This window comes from Papilio xuthus, unplaced genomic scaffold, assembly GCF_000836235.2.
Source record: "Papilio xuthus unplaced genomic scaffold, Pxut_1.1 DF826933.1, whole genome shotgun sequence".
Lineage (NCBI taxonomy): Eukaryota > Metazoa > Arthropoda > Insecta > Lepidoptera > Papilionidae > Papilio > Papilio xuthus.
Window position 1 is genome coordinate 4,888,018 of NW_013531716.1, and position 19,201 is coordinate 4,907,218.

Sequence of the window (19,201 nt, forward strand, 5' to 3'; positions counted from 1 at the left end):
GTTGCGCGATACTCTAATTGTTTTAGATAAATTAACAAAGTAGTTTCAAAGAGTGGCCTCCCTCGGGAGACAGTTTAATTGTCTGTACCATGGTCCTTGTTCCAAACCCACTTTTATTGATAGTAGCTTTTATGTAAAACTATTTACCTAATTATTTATATCAAAATTGAATCCAATTTTGGCGAAAAAAAAGAAAAGAAAACAATAAACTTTTCTTTAGCTGTCTTATGTAATTTTATGACTACATTCTTTAGACCAACTTAAAGAACGTCTTTATTTAGATGAACTTTAAAGGGAGCATAAATCTTTTGTAAATATGCTTTTGTAGACCACATGGCCATCTCGCATTATTGCTAAGGATTTGGACATCTAACTGATATTAACGTATGCAACTGTACAATGAAGTCATTGTATGCTTAGAGGTTCTTTATAGAAATCACGTGTAAACTACTACGAATCGATTATTTTTTCAAAATAGACAAACTCACCGTCAATGCATTTTGGTCAAAAAAAAAATTATTTTAGGTTCACCTTGTTGTACGATATTGGATCTTAAGCGGGAGGCAAATTTAATTCTCTGACTGTTCGTAGTTTCAAAATCAATAGCATTGCGACTGTGATCCGTATAACATTCGATGTCATCGGAAGCTAACACTAATATCGACAACTGCGAGATAACGTGACGCGTCCCGACTGAGCAAACTCTGCTTTCGATAAGCGTAAGACAGCGACCATTTGCATATACACACAGCTTAATAAACGTAAAAAGTATATGAGACGAAACCATTGATTTAATATAACATTGAAAGAAGTATTATGTGGCTCAAATAATCTTCATTAAAGAAGATAATATGCATTAGGCGCAAATTTTCTATTATTTGTATCTTGCAAAGTAATTATCAATAAGATGTATTAATTTGAATAGTGATTTCGTCACATAATTTATGTCATTTTTGTTCAATCGAACAAAAATCATTCATCAAATAAGGATGGAGATTCCTCACTCACTTAGTTATGACTGTTCTTTTATCCTAAACCTTTTTCTCCTTTTGTTCTAAATTAAAAAAATAATAGGTTAATTGCATTAAGAAAATAAAATATATACTACATTGTAATAAATGACACCCCTGAATAAAATGACTAGAGGTCGTTGTCAACCCTATTTTTTTGTTTAGCCGTCCATTGCGAATTACGCAACCATGAAAAGCTGTTATGTGAAGTGACGGCTGCACACGCAAAATATTGCATTGCTGTTAATACATGCTATATGTGTAAGTTTATGTGACGATCTTAGTAGTTTCTACCAATCGAGATAAGTAGAAGTAGAGTTTAGTGTGTACATTTATCGTTGGTTTCTGTAGCCATAATCTCTATATAAAACATATCGTCTTTTTGTCAAAAGACATTTTGGTCCCAGAAACCCACGGTAAGTAAGAAAAATAATAATACATAGAAATTAAATTATTTTAGTTTTAAGTATACATATTATAGAGTAGGTAATTTCGGCAGAATAAAATTGTGCTTGAATAAAAAAATGTACATAAAAAAGTGTTTCTGTCCTATGTAAAAACATAGTAATAACGAGTAGTCATATCGAAAAAATCTTCCAAGTGTAAGGAAAAAGAGCCTGTTTGAAAAACATTACAATTATTTCTTAAACTCATATGAAACAATACTAAGTATTTGTTCTACTGGAAGCATGCAGTTTATTTAATACGTTAATGGATGTTTTGTGTAACACTCACTGACGGAAGATATCCCAAAGGGTGGAAGACACACGACAACTGAGTTATAGTGTTATCTTTGACGGGTAATTCGATTAAATATTTGTCGTAGCTTCGTATCAATAATAATAATTAGCTTTAGGCGATTGTAGTATTATTAATCAATTTACCAAATAATTACTAAGCTATCAGCTATCAAATTGTATTTCTTGACATCTGTATACAATATTAATTTATTTTTAAGAAACATTTTGTGTTGCCTTTGTCTTGAAATTCCTTATTTTTTATACTGAGAAAAAAATGTATGAGGAATAAATGCGACGTTGGCACAACGTATACGGGTGCGTAATATGCAGTAAAATTTCGACGCGACACGGATTCACGTCAAAACAAATTGAGACGAAGTTGTAATATAAATCCAGTGATGCATCATTGGATTACCTATTTTGGAATATTCTTATTTTTTGACGTTGGTAATCCCTGAATTAAGAAAGAATATATGTATTGTTAAATTTAGATTACAAATGCCTTCATAATATGAAATCTACTTAAGTTTTTGATTTATTTCCTGTTGAGAAATTCACAAAAAGAATAATTTTAGTCATTCATATTTTTAGATATGTATCAAGTGTGAATTATAGATTAATATAAATATGAATACTGAGTTAAAAGTTAATTAATAATCGGATATAATTCATATCTAATGACCCAATAGATTATACTTTGTTAAGACTAAATTTTATACTACGAAATTTCAGACTTAATTGGAGCGAATATGCTTTATTAGCGAGAGATTTGTTGTGAACTTTAGTCTGATAAAGGACCTTTGAAGGGATTCCGTTGCGAACTGTTTAACAAGGTACTAGTTAAGAGTTTACGTCTTGTTTGACTAACGTTATAACAATTCAAACAACGCATCACTAATTCATGTTTAGTTAATCTGTATTATAAGCAAATATGTGTTTGATATTGAAAGAGGGTGGCGGTATGCTGATTGGGTAAAAGTTTGAAACGCTGGCACCTAAAACAAATTACAATCGTCTGTAAGTAATTTTGACCTTGAGAATCGTTACGACAAAGACATACATAACTAGTAATTATTATACATACAAAATGGAGCACTGTAAAGAAAAGTACGATGCGTTTACTATCTTAAATATTTACAGTAAATATAAAAGCCGTTTTCAAACTGTATCAAACCAAATCAGAATAATTTTCCGTTTCCGATAGCATTTCGTGGAACATATTATTGATCTCAAAGCTCTTGACCTCCGTGAGAGGTTCTCAGAGCTTAGTACTTGGTACCGGCTGGCTGCTCTGATTGTGACTTTGGGTATCAAACACTCTTCAATACGTTTACCAATTCCGCGTTAAGCCGTCTGTCTCGCGTTCTACCACAGTCAGAAGTCACGGACCACTTTCATCGTCCATAAAATATTTTCCCCGCGCAACGGTAAGTGGTCTATTGATCGTTTCGCGATGAAACTTTAATATAAGTACAGCGGACTAATAGGCGAAACGTGACTCCAGTTACAGGCCAATTTCGCTAGAGGACATTAAGAATATCATACACCAACAATGTGAATGACGTTATGCAACAACTCAAACCCCTTAATAAAATATTTATAAAGATTTGATTTTACTTACTCAAAAGATATAAGTAAATACAATGTTATTCTTTTTTTGTGCTCCCCCTCCGCCGTCTGCCGATATCTTTCCTCCCTTCGCTATTTCGGCGAATCCAGGTATCCGCTTGCTCGTTTGCCACCTTATGATATAAAAAGAAAAAACCTTTCCTATTGAACTAAAATAAAAGCTTGTTTCACCAAAGTATAACCTCATCCAATTTGTTCCCCTCACAAGCCTTATCTTGAATAAGAGAAGCTTGTTTTAATGTCGTTAATTTAAGACAGTAACGTCTTTATTGTGTTGTATTATTTTCAGTACTTGTATTGATAAAAAGTTTCATGAAAATTTCGAGATATAGAACCATATATTTTATATTTATAGCAAATGACACTACTTTACTACAGAGCTTAACATTGCTACATAACAGAGTAATCCGATTGTGTTTACATTGGTAATATAAACTGCTTTTATATTTATTTACGCAGTTGACACGGCTAACTTTATTAGTGACTCGATTAAAAATAAATTAAAAAAAAATGAGATTCGATTTTTTTTCTTTATGAAATAAAATAGGTGCCGATACAAATAGTACCTAATAATAATAACGCTCACTAAGGTTAAAATGTAATAACAAGGAAAAGAAAGTAACATTATACGACAGCTATTTGCACTCTTTTATACAAATTTTATGTTGTTATTTACCGGACTCTGGCTGGTTTCCATTTTTTTATCTGAATTTTATACAATCAATCAATTAGTGATCGGACAGTTTCAGCCCCAAGCTAATGTCGTTTTACAATTTTTTTACACAGCCGCCAATAATAATGAATAATAAAATGTTTTTATCATCTATACTTCATAATATAATATAAGGAGAAAAGATTAAATTGTTTGTTTGCAAAATACTCTAAGTACTAAACCGATTTAAAAAATTCTTTTTGATATTTGATACAGGCTATATATTTATTACTACTTTTTTTTAAATTTTGCGCACACATTCGTGGGCACCAACTATTACTAATTAAAAAAATCGCTATTTTTTACGTAATTATAAAACGAACTTAGCCGAAAGTTAAGGTTACATGCCTATGCCCTTTATTGATATGATTATTTTCAATTATAATTACAGGTTATGTACATTTCATGTACTTTTTAGTAGTATATAAACAATGAAAGCTCTTTAAATTCATTGGTATCGCGCAAACAGGCGGAATGACAGTAAAATGCAGTAAGCAGTAACCGTTGCTGTAATTTGTTGTTTTGTCAGCGATAAGCCTGTCGTGCAACAATTTGACTTTATCGCTTGAATAAGCCACTGTGTTACGTTAATTGCGTTTATTTATATGGACCATCTAACTATCGGTTCGTTGACCGATGTATTTTATGTATTTCGAAGCGCATTAATGCTGCTATCTTTTCGTGAATTTATTTCATACATACATACATACATCATCAGCTCACTATACGTCCCCACCGAGGGGCTCGGAGCCTACCCTATGTTAAGGGTGATTAGGCCATAGTCAACCACGCTGGCCAAGTGCGGGTTGGTTGACTTCACACATATCTTTGAATTTCTTCTCAGATATGTGCAGGTTGCATCACGATGTTTTCCTTCACCGTAAGAACGTCGGATAAATGTACATATGTAAATCGGAAATCGAAAAACACATTGGTACATGGCGGGATTCGAACCCAGGACCTGCAGATTGCAAGTCAAGTGCTTGACCACTGAGCCACCGACGCTCTATTTATTTCATCATTGGTTTCAAATGTAATTTTTTTTTGTATATTATTAATCATTACCTCCGTGTGATAGCTTTGTTAAATATTATTTGTTAAATCACCTATTCTACCGAGTATTGCACGTTTATTGTAATGCAGGTTTAAATGAGCTGTTATGTTTAATTGTTTGTTTTTCATTGAAATATTAATTATCTAAAAGCACAGATGGCAAAAACGATCATAATTGTCGGTGAATTTCGATTGTCTTTTTGTTTGTTTCCAAAATTAACTATTACAGTGACAAGACTGGAACTCGAACAACAAACGGTATTATTTGGAGATTATCACCAGAACATGACTAATGACTTGTCGGATTCCATTCGCCTTTCTTCTATATGTTAATTGTACCGAATGCTCCCAACTCTAATTTACACTATGTTTATTTTGTAACACGCCAACATAATTATGCGCTCATATTAACTATAGTTAAACGAATAAAGTCCTTAAAGCATTAAGCTTAAATGCTACATTGGGTAATCATGATGTAAAATTAATTTGGTAGTTGTATACTCCAACAAAGATCCTCCACACGTTAAGTTGTCATTTCGGATACGATTCTGACAGACGATTTAATTTTTCATCTTGACGAGATCTATGTAAACAAAAACGGAATAGGGAGGCACTCTATTTGTAAAGATTGTTTTTGTTCGGGCCTGGATATAGTGGGCGTGTTTTATAATAAAGAAAATATAAATTCTCATTACAGTCTTGTCATGGTCGGAGAGGGGATGTCAAATTGGGTGTTAAGTTCTGACTATTTTTACAAAACCACATTGAAGTAACAGATTGACATTATTATTTATTACTTTTACTTACTTATCATTTGAAAAACGTTAATAAATTAGTTTCAGGTCATAAATACAACTAAAGAGACCTACACAGATCATCAATTTCTTTTTAACGTCCCTTCCTTTTCTCAAAATTCAGCTGTTATTAGTTTATTATGAGTATAAAAATCATAAAATAAAATTTATCGACATACTGAACGGATATGTCACTTTATTTAATTAATTAAAACGGAAGCAATGTGTCTCGTTTATTAAATGGCGACGATGTGCTTGGATTTAGTATTTCTCATGCATAGATCTCTAGCCCTGATATATGAGAAACGGTTGGTTTACATCATGAAATCTGAAGTGACAGTTCATAAATAGAAACCGCGTGTTTCACTGCGCTATTAGCGTTTAATTTAGTGCAAGATATTTCGACACTGTTTTGTTGTCATTTGCCAAAAGTAAATTAAGAATAGATCGACAACAATATCTGAACATAAGTTACACTAAATTATGACAGATAACTAGCGTCCCTGTTAAGGTCAAAACATGTCGTATGGTTTTCTCTGTATTGGAGCTGTTAAGGCAAAAATAGAATAAGTCTTATAAACGAGCATTGATTTGTTTTTCCATTTATTATTTGGCTTGATTATGTTACTTTGTCATGTGTTCGGGTGAGTAATAGCATGATACTGTGATATTTACCAAGGTCATAAAAACTCGGTCCAAAAAAATGTAAAAATTCTTTTCAAAGAGACAAGATCTCATGCATATCTGAAATATCAAAGTTCTGAAATCTATTTAAAAATGCATATTGTTTAAGAAGTGGCCTGACTTTGTAATACATTTACGTTGGAAATAATGTGGATATGATTTTATTAAAAATAAATTTATAGAGAATTCACGACAATTTTTGCCCGTATGTACACTTATATATCCTACGACATCCAGTATTATTGGCAAAACTTGTGAGTTGCCTGCCTACGCTTTCTCGACCTACGTGTATTACAAGTTAGGCTTTTTTAGCTTCATTGGCTGTCCATCCTGGTAGAATGTTTAATTAATTGTATATGAATGTATAGGAAATAGGATGAAGTGGGTTTTATGCTTATCTTTAATATTCTTTCGTAAACTTAGTGAAAACGGACCGTAGCATCAAAAGTTTAGGTCGTCGACGGTTAATAACGACAAGCGCCAGGGCCGGCCCCACTTCCCGGTGCTAACAAAAAATAAACTGTTCCAACACGCGAATCAAATTTAATATGCAAACCTTTTTACCTCTTGTACATAGTGCTGTGCCATCTTGTACAACTGAACGACTAGAAATTATGTCGATAGTTTTTTTTTGTGTGCACGGTTATTTTAATGAAATTTAGCTTTATGAGTTTGGATAGGGATCATTGAGTCTGCTTTCGCCCTTTACTGAGGACATAATAACTTCCTACAGTTTTTAATTCGTATTTAATGTTTTCGTATGTATTTATGTACCAAAGTGTGACATTCTTGGGATAGAATCTTAACTAATAACATTTTTCGGTTATGGTTAGTTTATTTAATGATTAGGTTATTCTTGCTTGTGTTTTAAGCACGTGGGATGGATTAAATATAATCGATAATGCACGTCTCTCACCTGATTGCAGTCAACAAGGCGATTATTGCTGGGGGCGGTGCGGCCCACACTGTAATCGCCCTGAACGCTCTGTAGCGGTGGATACAATTACGTTAAAACCAACCTGTAGGTTTATAAATCAATTCGACTTCATCATTTAAATCGTTGACGTAAATGACCTTGTCATTTTATGTGCCCACTTTCTTTGAACTCTGTATTTTAGTTACACATATTATAAGACTGAACAAAAAGTACATATATTCTTATTGTTGAGGGACTTTAAACCTTAGTCACTAAATGTCATTTCAGTCGCGTCTATAATTTAATTTTGCAAGAAACGGCAGCTTCGCTTAGAATGACATAAAAGTTTATTTAAGTATAATAGTCGTTATAAATTAAACTCGTTCGAAGCGTTGAGAGTTCTGCGTGTGGTCCAACGGGAATAAGGATATGACGAGCAACAAATTGCCGCATACTTGTGTAGGCTTAGCATATCTCAATTACGACTGGCCAATTACATGGCCGTCTGTTCCCATGGGTGAGATAGTTGACCAGTCCTGTACCATCTCAGATACTCAGTAATTACGCGCTCGCTTTTGAATAGCGTTGTTTAGTTTTTGTAATGCTATTGAATTATTTATAGGCTCAGTAATAGTGGTGCCCGTAAAACAATAAGATTGAAATCCGGTCCTATAAAGTGCATGCATTTTCGACTCGTTTTATAGTCCCGGTAAGATATTATGATAAGTTAAACAACTAGCTAGTTTCAACGTATGTTAAATAGGTGATAGCACAAACTGCTGGCTGAATACGATAAATTTTAATCGGTTCTCGTTAAAGAATATCATCAACATATAGAAGTATAATAAATTCATCCCCGATCGAGATACGATAAGAACTGCTTAGAGGACTGGTTGTAGTTTCACAATTTATGTAATTCAATAAATATTTATGGTATAAACACGATTTTCTTCAGTGTTAACTGTATTCAGATATTTCATAGCCGTATTATTAATATTTCAAAGACTTGATGCTTTAAATTTAATTTAAGAAAGAAACAATGCACAAATATTTGCGTAAAATTCATCTCAAAAGGAGTCTTACAATTTACACTTTTGTGGTAAAAGCATTTGTGTTACACCTGTTCGTACAATCCTAGAAATATTCCTAAAACTAGCCATGTATGCTTCCAGATCATATACTACATCTGTGCCTTCGTCAAGATTCGTTAAGCCGTTCCGGAGATAGCTTCTAACAAATATGCATCTGTTTATCATGACTTTCGGATTTATAATTTTTTTAAATTTGTATGATTACTTATTTTTTTTTATTTTGAAACCCAGAATATAGTAACATCCCTAGTCTCTACGTATAATAAGTGAAAAAAGTTGGCTTAATCGTTTTTATGGCCCTTAATATAAGTGAATACGCTAACTTTAGCAGCATATGGTGTCGCTGAAACTATTACGCGAGGCTTTTATCTCGTTTTCGCGGATGGCCGAGTAAAAGTTTTGTAAAGTTTAGCAACACAACAGGTGCTCTTGATGTCGACGTATTAGTCTTAAAAAAATACCCGAGAATATACAGTTTTGCACTCAGTGTTGCTCATTTTTAGTTGCGAAGTTACAAAAAATAACAAAAATTTTGAGAATACGGTTTTCCTCTCTTTATTCCATTTTTGTGTGGTTGAGAAACAAAAGAATATTGTAGAGATTATAGAGCAAATAATCTTAACAAAGGCAATAGGTAACTCAATATTGACATGATTTCAAGGTACGAATAGATAATTATGGATTCAAAATAAAATATAGTTGTGCACGATCGTGTTAGAATTATGACACAATAGTTTATTGGCGGACGACAACTCTGCTAAATTATTTAAAAAATGTGTAGATTGTAAAGTGTGTTTGAATTCTGAGATTAATAGAATATTAATAACAAGATTAACTATCTATAAACATTTCATTCTGAACTGGACTATTTTTATAATGACTAATTAAAAAGTATAGTTGCCCATTAGAAAATGCGAAAAAATCACATTAAGTTACATTTAGACCTTTGTTTATAATTAACGCTTGATATACCCGCACGGGAATAAATAATTCAACGGCTTATGCACCCTTGATAATACATATGAGATGAAGTTTCCTTAGACGCCGGGCGGGCGGCGCGGGGCGTCGGCGTCGTGGGGCGGAGCCTCGTAGCGACGCTCAGTCGGTGGCCCGCCGTCGTTCGAGCCGCACGCTCGCTACTAACGCGACCCCACTATGCCACGCGATTCGCGATGTCGTTACCACTGCGTGAATATTTATGACGCGATCGAGCACTTCGCCTCATTATAAATGGCACAGCCGACTTCGCTGTCTTACTATAGTACGCTAAAGACTGTAAAATGGTAATAAAACAAACTCTTGTGAATAGACTCGAAGGAAGAACTTTTAATCGTATCATTGTGTATGTGTTATTCTATTGTCATGTTGTTGAGAGGAGCACCGCGGCAGAGATGCCTCATGAGTGCGCCTACCGCAGCTTCGAAGCGGAAGCGCCGGAAAACGCAGTGCTGTTCTGCAAGATCCGAACTATTAGCAGTCTGGAGCATCTGTTGCGGAACATCAGCCGGACGCATTTCGACGATTTGATTTCCTTGCATGTGCAATGCAGCGAAATCCTCTTCTTCGAAAGCACACTCGCAACTCAAACCGACAAAAATTCCGGAAAAAGTAGCGACTTGAGTAAACTAAGAGATCTCGTCATTGACAAATGCAAGATACGGCAGATACCAGCGCGTTCTTTCGAAAACTTTAAGGATCTGAAACGGTTGCATGTCACGACACACAACAGTGAATGGTCCGCTATGACAATGGAGCTCCACGAACAAGCGTTTTCAGGTTTGAATGAACTCATCGAGCTCGATTTAAGTGATAACAACATATGGAGTATGAAAACAGAGACGTTTTGTTGGTTGTATAGTTTAAAAACTTTAAATTTAAGTCAAAATCACTTACAGAATATAAAGACTGTTGGTTTCTCAGACTCGTTAAGAGAGCAAAATTTGAGTGTAAGAAGTTGTAATTTAATTTTAGAAACACTTGATTTGTCTTACAATGATTTGATTGTTGTTACTGATAATAGTCTTTCGAAGCTTCGTTCGTTGTCAAGATTGTTTTTGCAAAACAATGCTATCTCGAGTCTCGAAGTGGGAGCTTTCGCTGGACTTCTCGGCTTACACGTTTTAAATTTATCCAGTAATTTTATCAATTCGATTCCGCCTGATTTGTTTTCAGATACCAAATCTCTAAAGGAAATAATTTTAAGTAACAATACAATAAACGTGTTGCCGCCTGGTCTTTTCGAAGGTTTAGACCAACTTCAAACATTAGACCTTTCACATAACGAACTAACTAGTCAGTGGATTAATAAGGGATCGTTTGTAGGGTTACTGCGTATGGTAATTTTAAATCTCTCATATAATAGACTTACAAAGATAGATCGTTATATGTTTCAAGATTTGAACAGTTTGCAAAAATTAAACTTAGAGCACAATGATATAACAAGTATTGAGGAACACGCTTTTGAAGAGTTAAGAAATTTGCATTCCCTTACTTTGTCACACAATAAACTATCCCATATACACACGCACCTGTTTACAGATTTGCACGTGCTACATGAGTTATTTATTGATAATAATAAAATACGACATATTGATGAAAATGCTTTTGATAACATGACAACTATAGAGGATTTGGGATTGAATGATAATTTGATGTCGTCCATACCCTCGTCTATACGCAAATTACGGTCTCTGAGGTCACTGGACATCGGAAACAACAACATAAGCCACCTAAGCCGAGATCATTTTCGCGGCTTGACAGAGCTTTTCGGGTTGCGGCTAGTAGATAACAAAGTTACTTATTTAAATGAAGACACCTTTGAACATTTACCTCAATTACAAGTACTTAATTTGGCGTCAAATAAAATTAAACACGTAACTCCCGGGTGTTTTCGTAAAAATATTAATCTTAAATTACTACGTATGGATGGAAATGAGATAACGTCATTCGATGGAATTTTCTCTACTCTTAACAACTTAGTTTGGCTCAATATGTCAGCGAACAAAATAGTATCATTCGATTTCAAAAGTTTTCCTAATAGTTTAGAATGGCTAGATTTGCATAAGAATCATATCGAAAGTTTCTTAAATGACGACTTGTATTATAATGGTAATATAAAACTATTGGATCTTAGCCATAATAATATAAGTCAATTAACAGTAACATCTATACCGAAAACAGTCGAAAAGTTGTATTTAAATGATAATTATATTCAACATATTCAAGTCGCTACGTTTTCCAAGTTACAAAGACTTTCTTTAGTCACTTTAAATAATAATAAACTCGTTCAGGTTGACATGAATGCCTTTCGTTTAGATCAAATTGATGAAGATAGTGATTTACCCGAGTTCTTTATAAGCGGAAATCCATTTGTTTGTGACTGCTCAATGGAATGGATTCAACGTATTAATTATTTAAGCCACAGTCGACAGTACCCGCGCGTATTAGATCTAGACAAAGCGTATTGTTCACTCGTACACTCGCGTACAAAACAGAAAAAGATGATTATAGACATGTCACCTTCTGATTTTCTCTGTCCCTACGATAGCCATTGTTTCGCCCTCTGTCATTGTTGTGATTTTGTTGCTTGCGATTGTGAAATGATTTGTCCAAATAATTGCAAATGCTATCATGATATAACATGGAATGCAAATGTTGTTGATTGCTCTAATGCGGGATATACAGAAGTCCCGGAGCGAATACCTATGGATGCCACTGAAATATATTTAGATGGAAATCATATAAGTAATTTAGGTAATCATGTATTTATTGGAAAAAAGAAATTACAAGTACTCTATTTAAATAATACAAAATTAAAAGAAGTTAACAATCAAACATTCAAAGGAGTAGATTCTTTAAGAGTATTACATTTGGAAAATAATAAATTGGTCGAATTAAAAGGTGATGAATTTTTACATCTAAATAATTTGAACGAGTTATATTTAGATCACAATGCAATTGTACATGTGGCCAATAATACTTTTTCATCATTGAAATCGCTTTCGGTTCTTCGTATCGACGATAATAAGCTTGTAAATTTTTTCCCTTGGAAATTATTGGCATCTTCATCCAAAAGCCTTGCACATGTTTCCATAGAAGGTAATCAGTATTCCTGCGATTGTAAAAGTATTGCTGAACTAGATTCATGGCTGCGTAGAGATCCTGGTGACCCAGAAAAAATGCTATGCACAGATAGCAAAGGTAACCCAACTAAGATAACTATCGCTTCAGTTTTAAGTCATTGTAAAGACTACATGGGTTCAATGGATGATCCCGATGTCTCTAAAAATGAGATCATTTCGACATCTTTATTTCTCCCTAACAACTATTTTGCAATTATTTGTGGTGTTATAATAATTGTTGTTCTTGTTTGTCTCATAGGTGCGATTTTCTACGCTTTCCGATATGACGTCAGTGACTGGTTGTATACAAAATACGGTGTACCCTTGTTCAAAGAACAGTCGTGCGCTACCGTGGATATATTAGAAGGAAATCCAAATCATATGTACGATTATTACGTGATATGCAATACCAAAGATACGCAATTTACTTATCATAATATTATGTCTGAGATAGAGTTAAGAAAAATGACCGCCAAAAAACTATCACTCAATGAATCCTCATTGAATATATTAACCTTGGATAGTTTTTCGAAATCTCCTAAATTAACTAAACGTTTGTTAGTAATTCTCACAACTAATTTTATATGTAACGATCTGTGTGACATTCACTTTAAGAACATGTTTTATAGCTATTTAAAATCATTAAATCGTAGCGATTTGAATAAGGTAATATTCATTAAGATAGTTGATAACAACCAAATAAACGACGAGCTCGGATTTTTATTAGATAATTTTAAGAATTTATCTTGGAATGACCCACGGTTTTGGGACAGATTCATAGCTTTGCTCAATTCCACTGACACAATTATAACCGTTAAAAGCTCCGAAAAGAGCGTTTTTAAGAAATCATTACGGGCTACTCCAACTTTAAGGTATACCACAATGCCTGTCTCAAACGATACTTGCTCAAAGACAAATTTTACGAATTCATTGCAGTATTGCAAAAGGAACGACGGAGAGTCGTCACACAACGAAAGTTCCCCTTCCTCTGATAATAACACGTACGGTGAAGGGAACGATTCTAACAATAGTTACATGTCGATCGACAACAGGACATGTTCTCGTTTTAATTATGACCTCAGGCTATCCCCTAGTAGTGGTCACGTCTATTCTAGAGTCGAGGACATTTCTCCGACCACACCTCGCTCTATAAAAGGCTCTTGTTCGGCTAAAGGACGCACGTATTTCGTATGAGATAAATTAAGCGATTCTTGTTCCATGCTTTTCGTATTTACGTTTTGTAATAAATATAATTCAAATTATTGTAATGCACAATCCTCATACATCAGATCACTAAGTGATCTTACACTTTGTAAATAAATATCAGCTCATAAATAAATTCTTGTCAATTTTTGCATACGTAATAGAACTATAAAGTATCAATTGTAAGTACGTGTATTAAATTTTAATGATACAATATTTTGTACAAAGTTCACGTGAAAATGTTGAGTCTGAATAACACTTTTTTAATATAAAAATAATTTATTGATTGTATTTACATAGTTTATTCGTATGGACATATTCGAATATTATTCACTGTAAAACAACACCAAATAGTATTAAGAAAATAATTAAAAACTCCATTGTCACGAGAATTAAGTAAGACCCATAATTTTAAATCAAGTCTTGTAATAATTTTTTTTTGTCGTCTGTCAAGTTGCAGTGATTTTATTCATTTGTACTTATATAATTTCTTATGTTTTCTTATGTGTGTAGTTTTTTTTTTGCATATAAATTACATAATATTTTGTTGATATATTTTATTTACTTATGTTAAATATATATTATTGCATTTAATAATGTGCTTTCAAATCGTATTATAAACAATGTATATAAGAATAAATGTTTGCTATGTTATTGTTTTATATTGGCATAGATGTGTCGCTTGAGTACCTATTTAATAATATAATTAAGCTAAATCGTGATATTAGATGTAATAATTATAAATTTGAAAATAAATGTAATTTTTGGATTGTAATTATTAGTCTTAATGAAAATTATTGTTTTGTATAAAAATGTACAAAGATATCTTGAAGCCGTAATAAATTATACTGACGTTTTTATACTCATTATGCTTTTTATTTAAAACGTCTTCTTTGGATGATTTTAATTATGTCTTATTACGTGAAAACAAAATGTTCGGAAGAAATAATTATTTACAAAGTAAAATGTTAATTATTAAAATGATTTTGACATTAATTAAAATGATGTCATTACTTTTAAATTACAATACAATTATAAAAACGAAAATATAGAAAAACGAATGGAGAAGAATTATATATAACATTATTGTTAATTTAACGTTCTGTGTATGTTCCTTGTATAATCTGAAGAAAAAACTGCTTAAAAATAAAAAAGAATTGTTCTCAAGATGTCCCTATTTTGCATATTATAGAAAGCTGAAGATAAAGTGTTAAAGGAACACATTTCTCGTAATTTCCTACATAAAGATAGTTGAAGATTCAAGTACTTGATGCAGCGCTTTGGTTACTGTTTCGTTTCCTCTGAGACAAATGACAACGCAGCTATGTTTAACCGCAGACAAATTTCGCTATGCATTTGAAAGAGTAGTAGTAGTAACATGATAAAATTAACATAAATTATTTAGAAGTAAATAACTTTAAGCCACTCTCCTTTGTATTGCGTGTTTGCTTTTATGACTGAAAATGCCAAGCATTGATAAACTTATTACTGTTAGTTTTGCCTTATTAAAAACAGCCTGCATACATGAGTCATTCGGGTTGCCAATGATAGTTCTTCTATTTTAAACCCATTGGTTTTTAAGGTTGGACACTTCAGGTTTACATGTAAATCAAGGTTGGCTGCAAAACATGTAAAACAAACTATTATTGTCTTTACCATCTGGATTGTCCATCTGGAACATGAAGCCTGCTAAATGTCAATCGCTTCCGGATCGATAGATCAGATTAGCCCACATATTGTAGATTGAATCACCGATTACTCTTTCAGTGTTATACTTAATACATTGTAGTTAAATTCAATTTACCAAATATATACCTTAATTATTGAAACTTTGTTTTTCCTCTAAAAACTAGCTACAAGGAAGTAAAAATTGTATGGAAGCCATTTAGGTAAAGAGAACAACTCTATCTCGTACTAACTTTACTAATCAATCCAAAAGTTATGTGTTAGTTTATTATGACTGAAAAGTCAAACTTTGAGAGTTTGTTCTGTCTTACTTTTCTAGATGTAACCCTCAGTAGTGATAATCATATTTTTATTAATAATTTTCCGGAAAACCGCAAAGATTATTTCAAACAAAAATAGATGATAAGATAATGGATAGATGGAAATTTCCATTAATAAAAAAGATAAATCAATATTTACACAGTGTGAGTGTTTTCTGTGGTCAGTATGTTTTATCTAATTTATTTTGTTTTTTTTTTTTTACATTTCATTTACATTTATTGATGTTAAACAAATTGTGAATTACCACAAGAAACGTTTAACGTTCCCGCTATGTGCCCGAGGGATATAAAAATAACGGGTTTAGTGTTTCAAGTCAAAAAGAAACAATTCACAAAGCGCCGGGACGCCTTGAACACATCTCGCGGTAGCTAGAAAATCTTTTAGCGGTGGTTTTTATGATGTTTATGCATGTAATAAAATTTTCGTAAACTTTGAAACTTTTTCACAAAGAGCTTTGTACTAACCAAATGACGATAATCTAGATTTAAATTTTATGAGATCTTTTCGAGATTAAAAAAAAATTCAATATTACAGACATAACATCTTACATCTAAAAATGAAACACAATAACAAATTTTCACGCATTAGTAAATATAGCGATTGCTTTGTTGGTAATATTCTGCACAAAGACAACAGAGATTGCTCGTAGTTAGATTGCATCTAGGTGGCCAATTGTGGATTTATACAGGAACGTATATCGAGTACGTTTGCATGGAAATACGTGGACGAGTACCGCAAACTGACGTAAGTGTGCTTTTCATTGATTGTTGGAAGACCCTTGGAAATAATTATAATATGTTTGTATAAATAGGTAAATGTGTCATAGCAGTATTTTATCACATTGATAGCTATTGATCGATTGGGTTTTCATAGTTATAGTATGTTTTTCTATTTTTATACTCATTAATTTTTAATAACATTATTTTTGGGGTACCGTATCTCGAAAGGAAAACAGAACCCTTATAGGATCACTTTGTTGTTCGTCCGTCTGTTTGTCAAGACCCTTTTTTTAGGTCATGAAAAGACTGATGGAAATAATTCATCTTTTGACCAAACATCTTTTTTTAACTAATTTATCTTTATTTATAATTTTAGTAGATTAACTTTTCAATACCAATATAAAATTCTAAGTTTATAACGGTTCACCTCTTTACCGGTAACAACACAAACGAAGCACGTTCAAGCTACTCCTCATAAAATTACTTCTAAAGTGCAATTAATTTTGATTGTACGCAATATCGCTCCAGCGATTAGCAGCACTCGTTTAACTAACAAGGAACGGATGCGGCTATAAAACTACAACGGTATTTAAATGGCGTCGCTTTCGATATCTAGTTCTTTATAAAACTGCTTACTTGATTACAAAATTAATAATAGATTCTCATAGTGCTTCTATCAATTAGTCGTCAAATATTTTATAAAAGAAGTAACGAAACTTTACTAATGTCAAAGTTCACACCTGATGTTAAGTGGTCGAAAGATGGCATGCGCTCTACTCTTGAAGACCTCTACGTCGTACTTGGAGGGAAATACTGAAGCCGGCAACTTGATCGACTTTTTACTGTACGCACAATGAAAGCAGATTCAAATACTTCTCTTACCGTGTTTTCTTCATTTGGAATTGACAATGAGTTTTCCACTGTCGAAACAAATTTATATAATAAAAAAAAATTGTCGTCTTTAAAAAAAAAGTGACAGTACTTTTATCAACACTCCACAACATTTGTACCTTTAATAACATTTGAAGAGTCTTTCTTCAAAGTATATAAAAAGCGGTGATGTTGAAATTATGTTCCTGTATGAGTATCCAGTATGTAAAGTTGATGCAAAAGACAACAAGACAAATTAAACATGTTACGTTAAAGGCAATGGATATTTTCGCTGTAATATTATGTTATTAGTAACAAGTACCAGTGATTCCTGTCAACACTGTGTTACTCATTTGTTAATATTTGCTTTACTTAATCGAAACATTATAGCAACTCTTCGCTTTGTTTACGCTTTGTTACACTATCCATTGAATAGAATGGAATAATAAGCGTCTAATGACAATTTATACAAACGACTAATGAAAAATTATACTAAATACTATAAATATGTCTAATTAAAAACAATTATAACGCAAGTACTAAATAAACAAGATTGCAATACAAGGAACCCTAAGGCATTTAAATTATATGAATGAGACGTTACTTTCAGTGAGGTTAATAGATGATTTCACAATTCTTTGTTATGAAACATATCTTGCATACATATCTGCTAACTGGGCCTACCTTTCGTAAAAGAAGCGAACACATTTAACAGATAGTTGCTTATTGTCGCAAATTGAAAGAAAATTAAAAATTATTTGCCTTTTCATTTTTCAACTTAAATCTAAACTTTTCCTTGCTTAGAATGCCTTTTTTAGAAAGTGAGTCATCATGCAACTAGTGATGTGTTGTGGCTTTTGACATGACTGGAACTGTCTTCCGATTTGTTTGCAAATACTTTTTGTTCTATTAAGTTTGCAAATTTCAATTTAGAATTGTTAATGTAATCAATGTCATCAATCAATCTTACTAATGATATAACAAAATCGAAACATATTTTGTGTTTTGTTTTATAATTCGTATTCTAAAATTTAAAAGGTGTAAAATGTATACTTTTTTAAAAAAGTTGTTACACCTTGAGTCATCGTGCATGTGAAAATTAAACTTATGATTCGAGCGATGGCATTTTCTCATACTATTACAATATTCTTTACAAACAAAACGAAAACTTTAGGCAAGTGTGAATCAATGTGACACGGATATCAGTTCAAAGAACAACGGTCTCTCGCCTCATTATCTATTCTTTTGAACTCGTTTCTCTTTTGTGAAAAAAATAGCTAGCGCTTTGCTAAACATATGTCATGCATAGAAGAACAATGCATATTTTAGCAAAGGCAAACTTATAAAATGTTTAATTTCATTTCTTTTTTATGACTTAACATATTTGCATATCTTACTAATATTATAAATGCGAACGCTTGCATGGATGGATGTTTGTTTAAAGTATAACCAGAACAGCTGTATGGATCTCGCTGAAATTTGGAATAGATGTATAACGTAGGATAGAAGAACACACGCACCCTGTACGAACACATAGGCTACTAATTATTTCTTTTAAGACCGCGCGAACGGTGTCGAGGGTGACAGATAATAATTTATATACTAATCAAAAATATTTACTTGGAATTATTTGTAATTTACCAAAACTAAAA

At 32.7% G+C, this 19,201-nt stretch overlaps 2 protein-coding genes across 2 annotated transcripts in view; both read left to right on the forward strand.

Moving 5' to 3' along the window:
- LOC106122061 (uncharacterized) overlaps positions 1–19,201 on the forward strand; it is a 377,450-nt gene that overhangs the window by 102,008 nt on the left and 256,241 nt on the right. The window lies entirely within an intron of this gene.
- LOC106122058 (slit homolog 2 protein) lies at positions 9,745–14,407 on the forward strand. The gene has a single exon (XM_013317908.1). It carries the CDS (start codon positions 9,910–9,912, stop codon positions 13,942–13,944), a length of 4,035 nt encoding a protein of 1,344 aa, XP_013173362.1. The 5' UTR covers positions 9,745–9,909; the 3' UTR covers positions 13,945–14,407.

Bases quoted from the DNA above. Each gene is read 5' to 3' on its own strand.
- LOC106122058 (XM_013317908.1), top strand. From the start codon at position 9,910: ATGGTAATAAAACAAACTCTTGTGAATAGACTCGAAGGAAGAACTTTT.